The sequence below is a fragment of the Phodopus roborovskii genome, unplaced genomic scaffold, assembly GCF_943737965.1.
Source record: "Phodopus roborovskii unplaced genomic scaffold, PHOROB, whole genome shotgun sequence".
Lineage (NCBI taxonomy): Eukaryota > Metazoa > Chordata > Mammalia > Rodentia > Cricetidae > Phodopus > Phodopus roborovskii.
The window spans coordinates 3,077,069-3,093,177 of NW_026126616.1; the positions used below are offsets into that span (position 1 = coordinate 3,077,069).

General features: G+C 44.4%; 1 protein-coding gene across 1 annotated transcript in view; it reads right to left on the reverse strand.

Annotated features, from left to right (window-relative positions):
- Stab2 (stabilin 2) overlaps nt 1–16,109 on the reverse strand; it is a 147,061-nt gene that overhangs the window by 69,329 nt on the left and 61,623 nt on the right. Inside the window, exons 25-31 of the mRNA XM_051206213.1 lie at nt 14,076–14,234; nt 10,858–10,953; nt 9,277–9,372; nt 6,910–6,957; nt 5,461–5,597; nt 4,963–5,077; nt 3,761–3,838 (exon numbers count right to left, since the gene is read on the reverse strand). Coding sequence (XP_051062170.1) covers nt 3,761–3,838; nt 4,963–5,077; nt 5,461–5,597; nt 6,910–6,957; nt 9,277–9,372; nt 10,858–10,953; nt 14,076–14,234 — 729 coding nt within the window. The remainder of the gene's footprint in view (nt 1–3,760; nt 3,839–4,962; nt 5,078–5,460; nt 5,598–6,909; nt 6,958–9,276; nt 9,373–10,857; nt 10,954–14,075; nt 14,235–16,109) is intronic.

Genomic DNA, 16,109 nt, shown 5'->3' on the forward strand with positions numbered 1-16,109 from the left:
TGTAGCTCATAATAAGTGTATTTTATAAGTCAAGTGTTTGTAGGGGCAGGAATATATAGTGACAAGTCATCTCTCCATTAAAAGCTAAGACAAATTTTTAGCACTTTTAGGATAGACATTGAGAAGACACACAGAGAAGTCTTTCTTACTTGAACTGCTCATAAACAGGGCCATGGACATAGGTATGGTGTTCTTGTCCCTGTGTGGACCCTACTTGAAATGGAGTACAGGTTTCAGGTTTATGGTAAAAGGGGAGACCAGGAGCTCTGTCTTTGTGGATGGAGTAACTTAGTTTGTGTGCTAGAGTTGTGAAGATGGCATCACCTCTGGCCCAGGTATCCAGATGAATAATAGTTCAGGGCACTGCCAAGGAATTTCTGTTGTATCTATGGATACTAAACTTTGTGGAATAAGAAACTGCAATGGGGAAGAAGAAGTACCTATTTACTGATAGTTGGCTCAACTAACCTGAGTTATCCTAGTACAAAGAATTATTTTTTTTTTCCCCTGAGTCAGGGTTTCTCAGTATTGCTGTTCTGGAATTTGATTTGTAGACCAGGCTGGCCTTGAACTCACAGAGATCCGCCTTCTCTGCCTCCCCATGCTGGGATTAAAGGCATGTACCACCAACACCCAGCCAAAGAATTAATTTTTACAAATATTTCATTAGCAAGGTTTAAGATGAGCCTGCCTTTCTAGGGATAGTCCTTGACCACCAGGAGATTGACCTGCCTGCATTAGATTCTTAGGTGGAATTATTGTCCTTTGATGTGTAAAGGAGAAGCTTTTCTTCTTTCAGGTGAAGTACCCAGAGTGCAGGGCTCCAGGAAGCATTACAGTGTTGCTATATGGAATTTAAAAAAATGTAGCATTTGCATGTAATGTTTGTAACAATCATTCAGAATCTGCTATTGGTAAACTCTTGGCAGTTCTGACAGTTTGTTAGGCCTTTTTGTTGTTAACTGTTTTTACCTATTTTCAGTGTCTACTGTGAATTAAAATTTGTTAAACCACTGCCAAAAAATAAAGTTCATTTTGGAACACAGTCTCAGAAATTTCTTTTACATGTTGTCCGAGGCCAATTTTTTTTTTTTTTTTTTTTTTTTTTTTTTTTTATCACAATGGCAGAGTTGAATAGTGACAGAGATCAGGGGACCTGGAAACTTAATTAATATTTACTATCTGGTAAACAGATGGTTTCCAGCACCTAGATTAGAGGAAGACAGAAACATTACTGAGTTTTTGGGACCTTTCTCCTCCGGGTCACTCCTTTTCTCCCTATTATCCTCATATTTAGTTTTTATCCTGTCTTTTAAGTACTTTATTTATTGAACTTCACCCTATAACCAAATAAAATGTTCCATGTAAACTCTCCAAGTAACTCTCACCCTGCAACAGCTCCATCTGTTCCTGACACATCTGCAAGAGACCTTTTTAGATGCTGTGGAGAAACTCGCAAATGGGAGTCTTCATCCCTTCCACCCCAGGCCTGAAGAATTCTTTCAATCATTGCTCTATTTTCTCTTGTCCCCTTCCTTTGATGTTCTGTAGCTTCCTGCTCTTTGTAGCTCATTTCAATACAGCAGTCCTGGCCGTGGGACTAGGCACTGACACCCTAAATACACTATGCCCATTTCCTGTCATGGACCCACTGTTTCCCCTGCCTGCATTCCTCCCCATGCACAACCTTCCCAATCATCTGCTTAGAGCTCTCTATCAGTTATTTCCCAAGTCTCTTCAAGAATGCAAGACAGCAACTGCATGATCCGTTGCAACCTATCAAGTTAGACTTTCCCCCTGTTATATGACCAGAGGACTCCCTCTCAATTTACCCAGAACTACATGCTCTGGCAAGTACGCTCCTCAGCAAAAAAAAAAAAAAAAAAAAAAAAAAAAAAAAAACAGCTATAATGTTCCTGCTGTATATTCTTATGTCTTAGAGTTAGGAAAGTTGGTTTCCTGCTAAGAGGTTATACGTCCCAGTTTCCCTTGTGGCAAGATCAAGCAGCTCCGGAAAGCAAGGAACTATGGTGTAGTAGTTTTATTTCCTGTAGGACGCTGCATCCCATCTTATGTAGTGTTTTTGGCATCCACACAGATGGGTGACATGATGGCCCCTTGCCATGATTAAACATGGCCCCATCTGTTCCGGGTAATAAGTTCAGAGTAAGAGGTCCTATCTTATTAAGGAAGTTGTGTCCACCAAAAATACATAAGATGTAATCCCAGCCAAGTACTGGGCCTAGCTCTGGGAGTCCAGTTTCAGCTAGAGGGATCAAGAACATGATGGGGAAACCCACAGAGACAGCTGGCATGGATTCTGCATGGACACCTAGGGAGCCGGCATGGGACCACCTAGGTTCTCTGCGTCCGGGTGAAAGTTGTGTAGCTTGGTCTTTTGTGGGGCCAGGACTTGTCCTGATACATGAGCTTGCATTTTGGAACCTGCTCCCTGTGGTTGGGATGCCTTGTTTAGCCTTGATGCAGCAGGGAGAAGCTTGGTTCTGTCTCAACTTGATGTGTCAAGTTTGTTGATTCCCATGGGAGAGCTTACCCCATTTGAATGGAGATGGAGGAGGAGTAGAAGAGGGTCAGTAAGAAGAGAGGTAGGGGGAGGGGACCGGAGGAGAGGAGGGCAGGGAAACTGGTTGATACGTAAAATAAATTTTAAAATAATAAGAAATAAAAAAGTACATAACAATGGAGAAGAGGTGAATGTGTGTATTTGCATTCACTGAGCCCAAAGCTCAGTATTTCAGCTGGACTGGCTGGTTAAAGAGCTTTCTGTTTCTGCTCCCCTCTGCTGGGGATACAGATCCATGAAGCTATACCCAGCTTGTTTTGTAGGTACTGGAGATCCGAATTCAGCTCTTCAAGGCTTGTATGACAAACCCTTTGCCTATGGAGCCATCTTCCCAGCTCAATTTTGTTTCTTTTTTAATTAATTTTTTATAAAGGTATTTTAGTACTCTATAAAGCTAGGACTAGAAAGAAAAACTGTTGATAAGCAGAGTCAATTGGTGTCACATGGAGTCAAGCGTTCTGTAATGCAGAAGGATTGCGAAGACTTTGAAAACATGGAGACTCACAAATAGCCTCTCTTTTGAACAGAAATAGTCAAACTATGGCTTTAAAAATTGAGTATATAAGTACCAAGTGAGAACTTTAATTAAAATGCAATTAATTCATTGTTCACTTAGACCTCCACCTTCTGAAAGTTCCCAGTGCACTCGAAATTTCTTTTAAAATGAGGATCCTAATATAGTAACTGAAAATTATGGGTTAGCTTACAACCCCATTTCCTGTTTCTTATTCTTTTTCATACCTATGAATACTATTGAATTGGGCCTTACGTGGAAAATGAAAAGCTTATGGTAGTTCCCTATTTTTTCCTCAGGGTTTTCTGCACCCCTTTGGATACAGTAGTGTGGGGAGAAGGGTGAATTGCGATAGCCAATTGCTTTCCCCCTGTTCTTGATTTTAGACTTGTGCCTCTTAACATGTTTCCATATGTAAGAGGGAATATGTAAATGAGGCCACATGTGACAGGCGCCATCTGCAAATACAGGTGGTGTGAATTACAGCCAAGTCTGATTGAAAGAAGAGAGTCTCCATGAGGTTCTAGCCAATATAACGGAGCGCAGGAGGGTTCATTTGATATTGAGGCCAATTACTTTTTATTCGCCCCAAACAGCATTATGTAGGAAATCATCACAGCGGGGAAGCAACCCTGCCTGTTGGTAGGGGCATCTGTCCTTACCTTGTTGATGACGTGTATCACTCCATTTGTGGCTGCATTGTCCCCATCCACAATGGAGGCCCCCTCAATTGTGATATTCTGCAAGTGCAAACAGCAAACGTGATGGGGAGGTGAGTGTGTTGGGGACTTGTCTTAGAGCGGGGTCCCTGCCTTTTGAGATGCATGCGTGCAGAGTAGGTACTCATTTACAGGCTTGTGGTCTAGCTAACTAACATGACATCCAGTTACTGGTGATGATTCCACGAGGAGGTCATGGGGCACCTGTCTTAGTTAACATGCATCAGAATCAAAGTTATTACATTGATTATTCTTTACCCTGTCTGGGTCGTGTCAGGAGGAGCTCGATGGAGTCTGCATTTCTGATCATTGCTTCTGATAGCTACTCTTTTTTTCTAAAAATTTTTCATACAATATGTTTTCATTATGTTTTTACTTTCCTCCAACTTCTCCCGGAGTCTTCTCCCTTTCTTCCCTACCTAACTTGGTGTTCTTTCTCTCTTAAAGGAAACCACAAAAACACAAAAATGAAAATCAAAACAATCAAAAAGGCTGTAAGACAAAGAATGACAAAACAAAACAAAAGCATTCTCCCAAAAGAAACATAGGGTTCAGCTTTTACTGGTTCACTATTCCTGGGCATGGGGTCTGCCCTGGAGTATGGTTGATAAACACAGTGACACTCAGTCGGATAAACCAGTTTTCCCTTATGTGATGGCCAATACTGATTGTCAGCTCGATGAGATCCAGAATCACATGTAGCAAGGCCCAGGGCATGTCTTCAAGGGACTTTATAAAGTAGGTTAATCAAGGTGGGAAGATCTACCTTGGAGTCTGGACTGCATAAAAAGTAGGAAGGTAGCCAAGCTCCCTAATTCATCTTTCCTGACTGTAGACAGTGTGCCCATCTACCTTAAGCACTTGCCATCATGACTGTGAGCCTAAATAAACCCTGAAGTTGCTTTTGTCAAATATTTGATTACAATGACTAGAAAATTAAGGAATATACTGCTGTAGCCTAGTTGTTTTTCTGCTTTGTTTTTTTAAATGTGAATGTGTGTGATCATTGTTGCAACTGGGTGATGCTCACACATGCTTCTATTCTCTCTGTGTACATAATCTGGACATTTCCATCCCAAAAATTCAGAAAGGACAACATGAATAAAGGTACAGTTCTCCAAACAGCCTGATGACAGTGCTCTTACCCCATCTCCCTTGTCCAGGTGAAGGAAGCTTCCTTGCAAGGATGTTGCTAGCATGTCAGAGGAAGACAGGATCTGCAGATCGGCTATTCCATATGTGCCAAGTAGTGTGTGATATCTAAAGACCAGATCATAGGGATCACAATCAAATATCACTGAACAGGAGAATAAGCCCTGGGGCCAGACTGCCATACTCAAACTTCACGTTCTCCCCAATAGTGATCAGCTTAGCTGGAATTAGTCACTAATCACTCTGCCTTGCTTTTCACATCTGTCAAATGGGCATAATTGTAACACCCAACTCAGAGGTGGTTGGGAGGGTTAACTAAATGGTATTGCAAAGCACAGTGCTTGGTTTAGAGTTAACTGTTAACAAATGACTTCTCCTGACTCAGGGGAGAGTTGCTGGAGGCATCCTAGGACATAAAGGGTCATGTTGCTGCTCTACATTGAACTAAGAAATGTTCACATAACATGGAAAATAAAGTAAATGACACCCACTTTATCAGGGTTGGAATATTGTTCCATGACAACCAGAAGGTCTTCTCATTCTGGTCCATGTCCTCAATGGCTTGCTGGGAAGGCACGAAGACAGTGAGATTCGAGGTGGCAGACAGCAGGGATTGCAGGGAAGCGTTCTGAATCACAGGAGGAAAGAAAGTGGCCTGAATAGAGACTAGCTGGAGCTGGCTTAGCCTGTCAGGGATGATAGCTTTCCACGTGATGTAATTCTAGGAATGCTGGGAAGATCTGAGGCTTTCCCTCCCCAAGTCCACCCAGCCATTGGATGATGACTTACATTCTCTTTTGAGACTTTTTTTTTTTAATGTGTGGATTTTTATAACAATACAGATTTTCCTGATTGGCTCATACTTTGTCATTGTAAGTCTGAATGAAAAGCCAGATAGTCTTGATGTGTGTATGTGTGTTATGTGTGTATGTGTATGCACATAAAAAACTATGTGAATTCTTGGATGTCTTCAGAGTGAGAGTGGAGGAAATTGCAGAGAGTGAAGTCCTATATCAAATGTAACTGTGTCTCACTCATACCCAGAAAGCCTATTGTTATGTTTAGCAACTGTAAGAAAAAAAAAATCAAAAATAAAAAACAACTTCAGACCCCTGAATCTTGGCTTATAGAACTTGCTGATTTCTCTGGTGAATACTTCCATTAGAACTGATGTTAAACATCTAACACTACAGCATTTAAAGCAGGGTAGGGGGTAATGTGTCCTGACCAACCTGCTACTGGGCTGACGTTGCATGTGGGGAGAAAGAGTTAAATGCATAGTTTGGCTAGAGGGATGAAAAACATGCTCAGAGAGGGAGCAGTCCCTTGCCTTATCTATAGGAAGGGAGTTGTACAAAGAGCCTCTATTGTAGAAACAAGTGGTCCTTGGAATGTTCTGGAACATACATGGAGCTGTTCACTGAGTGAGTGCTGACTAAGCAAGACCTATTTTGGTACATAGTTATTTAAAGGGACAAACAATCTGTGGCCCAGAGAGGATGGAGATCCAGACATTGTGGCGGGTGAGCCTACTCCGGACTCCTTATACAATACTCTACTGGGGTGAAGAGTAAGCTCTTCCGGTATGTTGAACAGAGAGCTAAGCATATAGAAGTTCCTCAGATGTTAGCTGTAAGTTCAATCTTAGTGAATTATGATGCGAATCATGTTAGCCTGTCAAAGAGCTGTGTGATGGATAGTACTATCCTTACATATTTGAATTGCTTGTATCTCAGCTACCCTGTGTTAACCTGGACCAGCGTTTCCCAGCTTGGCTACACATGTTAGTACTGGTGTCCAGGCCAAGCCACTGGTGCAGGGGTGGGGACCTGCTGTTCAGCACCCCACCATCCCGGGCATATTTCCAGTTTTCTACTGCATTGCCAGTGCTCTAAAACGATCTATGTTACCAATGTTACAGGGTAAATGCAGGGACTCACATTTATCCATTGGTAAAACACAGCTGCTTCAGGGAGAAGTGACAATTCCTTATTCATTTGTTCAAGGGCGGGCAGGAGAGGGGGGAGAGAACACAGAAACATTATCTCAGTGAGGTTCTGGACAGCCTGCGCCCTCCCTCTTGAGCTGTGCTCTCCATAGAGCCTCCCCAGACAGATGTGAACCTGCACCCCAGCTGTGTGAGTCTCTGAGCAAGAGCTGCAGGTGGCCTTCACACTCGGGCCTGACTGTCCTCAGGAGGTAGGTGTGTCCAACCTTTAGACACTACAGAACAATGTTATCTACAAAGTTCACACTTGAGAACCACATACCAAAGAATAACCGCAAAGACAAAATGCAAAAGATTTGACAATGTTTTATATAGATTTCATAAAATTTGAATCATAGCTGTCTTGGGGTGCACAGGCCAATGGGCTACAGTTTGGACATGCCCGTTAGAGGTAAATCTAGCTTTTCCAATATAAGTTTTTTCATGTCAGAATTTAGCTGGTAAGAAACACAGCCACCTAGGCCCCAAGGAGGTTCCCAGAGCTCAGCAAACAGTGCCCCGTCAGAGCCACTGTGGAGCCACAGGCTGGAGCAATGAATTAACTTGGCTGGACATACGGGAAGCTTTGGAGAAAAATGAGCAGGGCCTGGGTGAAGACTCAGCAGGGACAGGAAGAGGCTTTGAACTTACGTTTGTTTCCATGGAAGGTCAGGGACTTGGTGGGGGATTGGAACTGCTGGAAGATTTGGGGACATTCACAGCAGATGGGGAAGTCTAGGCTTCAGGGGTGGGCTGGGGGGGGCAGCTCCTTGGTTTAACAATGAATGGATACCTATGAGAGGCAGTGGAACCTCCCTGAACATAGCAGGCAGGCGTGTGTGTGTGTGTGTGTGTGTGTGTGTGCGTGCGCGTGTGCGTGTGCGTGCGTGCGTGCGTGCGTGTGCACGCGTGTGCGTGTGTGTGCGTGCGTGTATGCGTGTGTGTGTGCGTGCACGTGCGTGTGTTGGGCAGTGGTGCCATAACAACCTAGGGACAAGCTCTGGGGTGGTTTTTGTTTGGGAGGCTATGGGTTCAAAGGGGATTTCTAGAAAGGTTTCAAAGGAGAGGAAGAAGAACCTGACTGTGAGAAAAAAAAAAAAAAAATGGTGAGGAGAAAAAAAATGTCAGTGTTGGGTCTCAAACCAGAACAAACTGCTAACCAAGGTGCTTATTAACATATCAAAGCAGGCCAGGCCACCAGGTTCTCCCAGCATTCTCCACTCCCTACCTGTTCCAGGCAGGCATGCCTGCCCCCTACACTGAACTCTCCAGCCCAGGGCTGGCCTGCCCCTCTCCAACTGCTCTTCCCTAATAATCTAGCCATTTTGGCTACGCTGGCCCTTTCGGCCCTTTTACCTCGGCCAGCCTCTTGGTCCAGGCCAGCCCTCTTGGTTGGTGGCTCAGCTCTCCTACTCTCACCCCTCTTCCCTCACATGGCCTGGCTCAGTCTGGCCACGCACACTCTCCCACATGTCTTTACGTGTTTCCCTTTGGTCCATGATAAACCTTCCCACCATTTCTAAGAGGAATCATGTCCTCCTCCTTATCTCTTTTCCATTATCTGGTGCCAGGATTTGATTAGGTATTTAATGTGAGTGAGACAGGGATAAACTTCTTCTGCTTGGGATTATAGTCTAGTGCTGGGGGAAACATAGAGAGGTAATGATAGCTGGGCATGACCCGTACTGCACGAGTAGAATACTTTATACTGTTGACTTAATGTTGGACCTGGCACATAAACACCAACATTGCAGGCCAGTCGGTGGTCTTAGCCTTAGTTTGCTGACCTGTGGAATGGGAATCATAATGGCATTAATCCCAGACAACTGGTGTGAGGTTTAAATGAGATATTGCTATTAGTAAGATACCTGGTACAGAGGGCATTTGTGCGTGCGCATACAAACACACAGACACACACACACACACTATCATCATCATCATCATCTCATTCAGGATGGATAAACACAGGGTGTTCTGGGTACCTGTGGCAGTCATGGGACCCAATGGGGAGGGAGCTCAGGCACCCATCCCATGCAGCCCAGCAGAGGGAGGCCAGTTGCCCACCTGGGAAGTTTGTGAGAGATGGGCAAGCAAAAAAGACATTAAGTCTGCTCTGTGTGCAGGAAGTACCAAACATAAGCAGCTGCTGCCTGTGAGCCAGCAAGTGAGAGGCATTTACAGAAAAGCTGTCCTCATAGAAAAGTTCCTGGACAAAGGGTCTGCAGATGGCGTGTGTCTAAGGCTATCTTAGCTGAGCCATTCATTTTCCTGCTGCGTGCTTTCTCTGACTTTGCACTTAATGTTCTCACTAGGGACTTACCATGAACACATTTCCATAGCACAGGAGGCCATTTCCTTCATAGCCTTCTTGACAAACACAGCTCCAAACACCAGAAGACACAAACTGACAGGTGGCCTGAGAAAACCAAGATGGAGGAAATGGCTTGCTTTCCTAACTAAGATGTTAGACCTCACTCATTTGTATTGGGGAGTCAGGGAGACAATTGGCTCTAAGATAAGAACTCTGAATTCAGACCTTGGAATTGTGTGATAGAGCACTTGCCTGAGTTTGATCCCCACTTTCCCCATGGGAAAACAACAACAGTAACAAAACAAACCCCTGCAAATTCAATGCTGAGAGATGGTAGAAGCCACCCATAGACCCGTGTTGCAGCAGTTGCTCTTGCTGCTTTTAGTCACAACAAATTTCTTCTCATCTCTGCCAGATTTAATAAATGAAAATCCAAGATAGTTACATTTGATTTTTCATACAGATGATGAATATATTTTAATATAAACTCATTTTGTGCAATATTTTGGACACACGGAACCTTTGTCCAGAACTTACACTCTGTGTTCCTTGAATTCAAATTTAACTCCTGCCTAGCATCTTATCTGGCAAGCCATGCTGTTTCTTCCAAGCTTTGAAATAGAGTGGAGATTGCAATAGCTGCTCAAATTCTGCTTAGGGCTGCCCTTTGGAGGTGAGAGGTTTCGTTCATGGCTAGGCACAGACAAGACAGAGCTGTTAGGGTTTGGATAGAAGTGTCCTTCCAAAAGAATGCCATGTTAATGGCTTGGACCCTCATGCCGTGTATGCAGAGGTGGGGCTTGGGGAAGTGACTGAATCATGAGGACTCTAATGTCATCAATGGGTGACTCCACTGATGGATTCCAAATTTAATGACATTAATGGGAGGTGGTCAAAGCTTCTATAGGCTGGGCCTAGTTGGAGGAAGTAGGTCACTGGGCACATGCCCATGGGGTCATGTTCTGTATCCAACTACTTCCTCTATGGCTTCTGTCCATTATGAAGTGGGGTACTTTGATCACTCCATGCCCCTCACCATGATTCTGTGCCTTACCATACATGTCCTGGAGGTATGCAGCAAGGTGACTACATGTCATTCTGTAAATATGTTTCTCTTATTGGTTAATGAATAAAGCACTATTGGCCAATAGGAAAGCAAGATAGGCGGGACTAGTAGAGGAGGAGGAGAGAGGAAGTAGAAAGGAGGAGTCAACATGTAGAGATTGGAGAGAGCAGAACACTGGCCCCTCTCTCCGGTAAGATGAGACACGTGGAAATACTTTAGATTAATAGAAATGGGTTAATCATTAAGACAGAGCTAGCCGATAAGAAACTGGTAACTGGCCAACATCATTATATCAAATACAGAGTCTCTGTGTGTTATTTGGGGCTGGTGTGTTGGTGGGACCAGACCAGCGGGAAAACTCGTAACAACTATACACTAGAACCTTTAAAACCAGGAGCCAAGCAAACCTTCAAGTGTTTGCTGTCTTATGATCGGCACAGGAAGTGGCCACACAACCTGATTTTTGTTCTTAAGAAATTTGTTTTGTGTTTTTTTAGTATGGAAGGAAACATCAAGTAACTCACCAGGGGGTGACATTTCTCTGCTTGTTCCAAGCATGTAATGACTGGCTCACAATCAATCCCATTTCCCCGAAACCCTTTCTTGCACTCACATTCATTCTGCAATTCCAAGAAAACAGAAGAGTTTACTGAAGCAAGCACTCTCGAGCCTTGCACCTCATTACACTGAAAAGCGGGCTATGGAAACCATAGCCACTCAACCCTCCTAAAACAGAGACTTTAGATTCCGGACTGCTAATCACTGTATATATTTGTATGAAGTCAACCACACTTGGTTACCACAACACTATTGATTACCATTACTTTACCATCATGCTGCCCAATCATATTCTCTTTTACTTTCTTTTAAAATTTTTTGACTTCACAAAGAGAGCTTAGACTTAACGGCTATCACAATAGAAAAGCTGGCCCTATACCTAGAGAAAGATTAAGCAAGCAATGGCCTATCCACTTGGTGGAGGCCCATGTACAAGGCTGTTGCTAGCTTGAAGATACTCTGCTTAATTCAGCTGATGCCTCTCCATGGAGTAGATGGACTCAAAGCATCACTTCTGAATATATAACCCACAGCACATGGTTGAGCATCTGATGTAGCTAGAAGCCTTCTTCTTGAGGGCTTAGTACAGTAGGCAGGGTACATCTGTATTCTAGCGTTCACTTGCCCCAAGGACAGAGTTCCTTGTGTCTGCTGCTAAGCAATAAAGTATGATGATGACACTGACATGGTAAAATGAGAACATTTTTGTGTTCGTGGCAGACAGTGGGCCAGTGAAACTGTAGTTGATTACTACAATGAAAGGAAAACCAACAACCTGGCATAGAAAAGGCCAAAAGGAAAAACAATATATCAGCTCATAATTAATTTCCCATTTTATATCCCAGCTGTTTCCCATGAAAGTGCAATATCCTGACATTTAAAGCATGATTCTAAAAGAATTTCTTCAATTGAGTTAAGCAAAACAGCTGTTTTGGGATCATCATGGAGAACCAGCAATGAGTCTAGAGAAAGAGAGAAGTACATTAAAAGGTAAACAGGAAGGTCTGAGTTAACAAACTGGAAACCAAGAGGCTGGTGAGGTGCTTCTGGGAAAAGACTACTGTTCAGAGGGGGAGGGCGGGCGGGCTTAGAATGTTCTCTAAGAATGCCCTTTTAGAAGTGGGGCACCGCTGGGCCTTAATGGAGTATGTGACCTGGGGAAGGCATTAAAACTGAGGGAAAATATCAGGAGAGATGCACAGAGTTGATCAAGTACGTCTGACTGGAGAAGGAGAAATATACACACACAAGACCTTGCAGTTGGGGGAAGAAGTGAATAGAACTTCCATTGCATGACTTTTGTCTTTAACAATATCATCTGCTACGTGATGTATATAAGGCAAATTGTGTGTGTGTGTGTGTGTGTGTGTGTGTGTGTGTGTGTATACACACACACTCACATGAAAACTAAGCACATTCTGTGCATGGTAGAACCCAAACTCATCAGCTAGAGGTTTAGTTTCCTCCACCTGCTGTTGGAACAGCATCTCCATGTCCCGAACCCTAATATTTCATCATGCATTTTATCTAAACATGCCTTGTCTCTTTAAAGTGTTATTCACAGAAACTAAAGTTGGTATCCATTTGGCATGTGTAAAATCTTTTATACTGACTGCAACCAAGTGAATGATTCCCTAAATATGGAAGAAAGACCTCCTCTTTCTTCCATCTCCTCTCAGGACATTTAATATTTGTTTGTAGGAAGAGGATATAGATGCTGTAGATACCAAAGTATGCTCTTCAACCCCGGATTCCTGTGTTAAAGTCCTGCAGTACCCTAGAACATGATCTTACTTAGAAATAGGGTGGTTATTGTGCACTTACTTAAGATGAGGTCATTTTGGAGTAACGTGGACCCTGAATCTAATATGCCTAGCATCCATGTGAAAACATGAAAGCAGATGATGCATGCACAGAGAGAATGCCATGGGACTATGAAGTTGGCGGTCAGGTAAGATGGCCAGAAGGCCACTCAAGGCTAGGGGAGGAGCAAGGGACAGTTTCTGCAATATCTCTGAGAAGGAAGAGCCAGCAGACTTTGATCTCAAGCTTCCATATTATGAGACAATATATTTGTTGTTCTCTGCTGCCCAGTGTGTGTTACTTTTGTTATGGAAAGGCCTAGAAAATAAATATACACACCAAGACATTTTTTCTTCTCAACTGTAGTCTGGTAACACAAATGAGCCTTAACTAAGTGCGTGGTGAGGCATGAGTCTGCAGTGGGCTCCTCCATGGTTAGACTCCTGAGGCTCATCTGAAAGCTCGCTTGCTCTCCACCATGAGCAAGCTCTGCTGTCAGAGAAACCAGAAGGGGACAGGACAGGAGCCACTAGACAGCATGGCACAGCAGGCAGACCATGGGCTCATTCTGCGTGGGCTTTAAAGCATTTGCCACGTTGTCACTCGTGTGGGCCTGTCATCTTAGATGAAAACATTTCTCTAGGTTACTTGGGGTCTTGACCCTAGTAGTTGTTTATTCCCCCTAACCTAGCTTTAGAACACAAATGTGAGAACTTGTGTCATCTCTCAAATGGTGTGTGTGTGTGTGTGCGTGTGTGTGTGCGCGCGCGCATGCCTGCGTGTGTGCATGCCTGTGTGTAGGGGGGGAGGAGAGAGAGGCAGAGAGAGAGGCAGAGAGAGGGAGAGAGAGAGAGGGAGAGAGAGAGCAAACATATCCTGGTTCTTCCTTTTGGATCTTGTGTTCCCTTGACCGTATGAAGCATATGAAGCATGCCTGGACTGTTTGGGGGTGAGGAGGGAGTGGGTAGAATGGAGAAGTGGAGACCTATGGTTTCCATTCCCACAGTCTTAATGGAGTTAGTAACTTCTCCCCTGTAATTCTCTTTTCGTGAAATGAAGGCACTGAAATCGGATAGCAAGCTATAGAGTGTTCTAGATACATGCCTGTGATCCATGAGGGGCGAGTGAGGCGTCAGTGTGAGTCACAGAGTGACTCATTTTCTATGTCACAGAATCAAATCACTCGGTGCCTCAGTTTCTCTTCCGTATGGTGGTATCCCAGTGACACCTACGTCACAGATTTATTTTGATAACCAACCCATTCTCCCAACCACAAATGAGGGCAAAAGCCATAGTAGCTCTGTGTCTGTGACCAAAAAAAAAAAAATAAAAGTCACAACAGGAATCCTGTTTCCTCTTTCCTTTCTTCCCAGTCACCTACCTGCCCAGGGCCTACATATAAACAGGTGGCGTTGTCATGGCAACCACCTTTGCCAGGTAGCAGGCAGTTGTTGATCTCCACACAGTCTCTTCCGTTTCCGGTCCAGCCCTGCTGGCACACACAGACATGTGTCCCTGGGCCAGTTTGGATGCATTCTGCCTGCAGGAGGAAGAACAAAGAGACCTCAGAAACCACAGTCCCTCTTCATGGGGCCCAGAGTCTGAGAGGATGTGAAAGAATGTTCTAGAAACACATATTTGCATGGAGTGCAATGGAAGTGATCGACATGCTTATTCACATGAGCTTAATAAGCCAGCTGGACGATTTTGGGGGGAAGATGCTCAGAATTGGTCAGCTGGGCTGCACCACTGGCTGCATTGTATTGCTGATTGGGCCAGGCAGCTTTTATTGACTTGCAGAAGCAAGAGATATGCTAAGGTAGTGGTTCTCAGCCTTCCCAGTGCTGCCACCCTTTACCACAGTGCCTCATGCTGTGGTGACCCCAACCATAACATTGTTTCCCTCGCTTCTTCATAACTGCAGTTTTGCTACTGTTATGAATCATAATGTAAAGATCTGATATGCGACCCCTGTGAAACCCACAGTCTGAGAACCACTGCTCTGGTGAACAGCATTGTGATTATCTCTGTCGCACAGGTGGGAAACAGGTCACCAATGTTGCCCGGCTACAGAGAGAAGCATGAATCTAGGACTCCGTGACATTATGGCCCAAGTTCCTCCAAGCGATACTACAACTCTTGATCTGGGGTGGTGTGTGTGTGTGTGTGTGTGTGTGTGTGTGTGTGTGTGATGGGCAATACAGTTAGCTTGATGGCATCTAGATTCACATAGAAACAAACTCTGGGCATGTCTGCAAGGGAGTTTCTAGATTAGGTTAATTGAGATGAGAAGACCCAGCCCGAGTGTGGCTGGTACCATGTTACAGGGTGAAGCCCTGGACAGAATAAAAGGAGAGCAAGCTGAGCATCAGGCCTCTCTGCGCCTTTTTACTGTGGATGAATTTGACCAGTTCCCTGGTATTCTGGGCACCATGACTTACCAAAGATTATACTCTTGAATTGAGAGCCAAAACTAGCACTTCCCTCCTGAATTGCTTTTAAGTATTTTGTTACAGCCACAAGAAAAGTGGAGACCATGGGAGGCGGAAGGCCCACGGGAAAGGAAGAGAGGTCTAGAGGTTGTTGAAGTGGGGTACTCTGAAGTGGGTGGGGCTCACCCAAGGGGAAAGCTGGTGGGCAGGGCCTGCGGTTGTTCCTAGATTTCCCAGGCTCAGGGAAGTGCCTGAAGGGGGTTAAGCCTTGGAGAATGAAACTTTGCTTCAGAGCACTCTGGCCACACACACCTGGGTAGTGCAAGGAGACCAGCTGTTCAAGTGGGTAATGAGTGAAAGTGATGAGGCCAGGTGATGCTAGCAATGTTTGAAAGACACTAGTGGAAGCAGCGGCAGCCCTGGTTACACTAACTACAGCAAACTGTAGGCACACCTCTTAATTCACTAGTCTGGGGTTCCCCTCAGGAGGGCAGTGTCAGCTCACTGGGCTGCTGTACGGCCTAACAACGTACATGGGTCCTTCTTCGCTATCAAGTGTGAAGCAAGGGTTATTATTCTCAACACCCGACCTTCCCAACACTCCAGAAGATCTGGATTTTTTAGGGAGAGTCCTGGAGGTCACCCACCAGATAGTCTTCCTTAAATTCAAAGTTTGGGAAGACAAACGCCATGTGTTTTCCCTTATACTTGGATCTGAGATTGTAAATTGTGTGTGTGTGTGTGTGTGTGTGTGTGTGTGTGTGTGTGTTGGTCTTGAAACTAGGGGACCACAGGAGTAGAAAGGAGATTCCCCCCCCGAAAAGATTTTTAGTATATATTAGTTGTACAAACCCGTGGGTTTCATTATGACATTTCATGCACATTTATAATATACTTTGATCGTCTTGAGTCACCTACTATCATACCCCCCTCCTCCCTCCCAGCCTCCCTTTCCCGTACCTTCAGGCCAGCCTCCCTGAGGC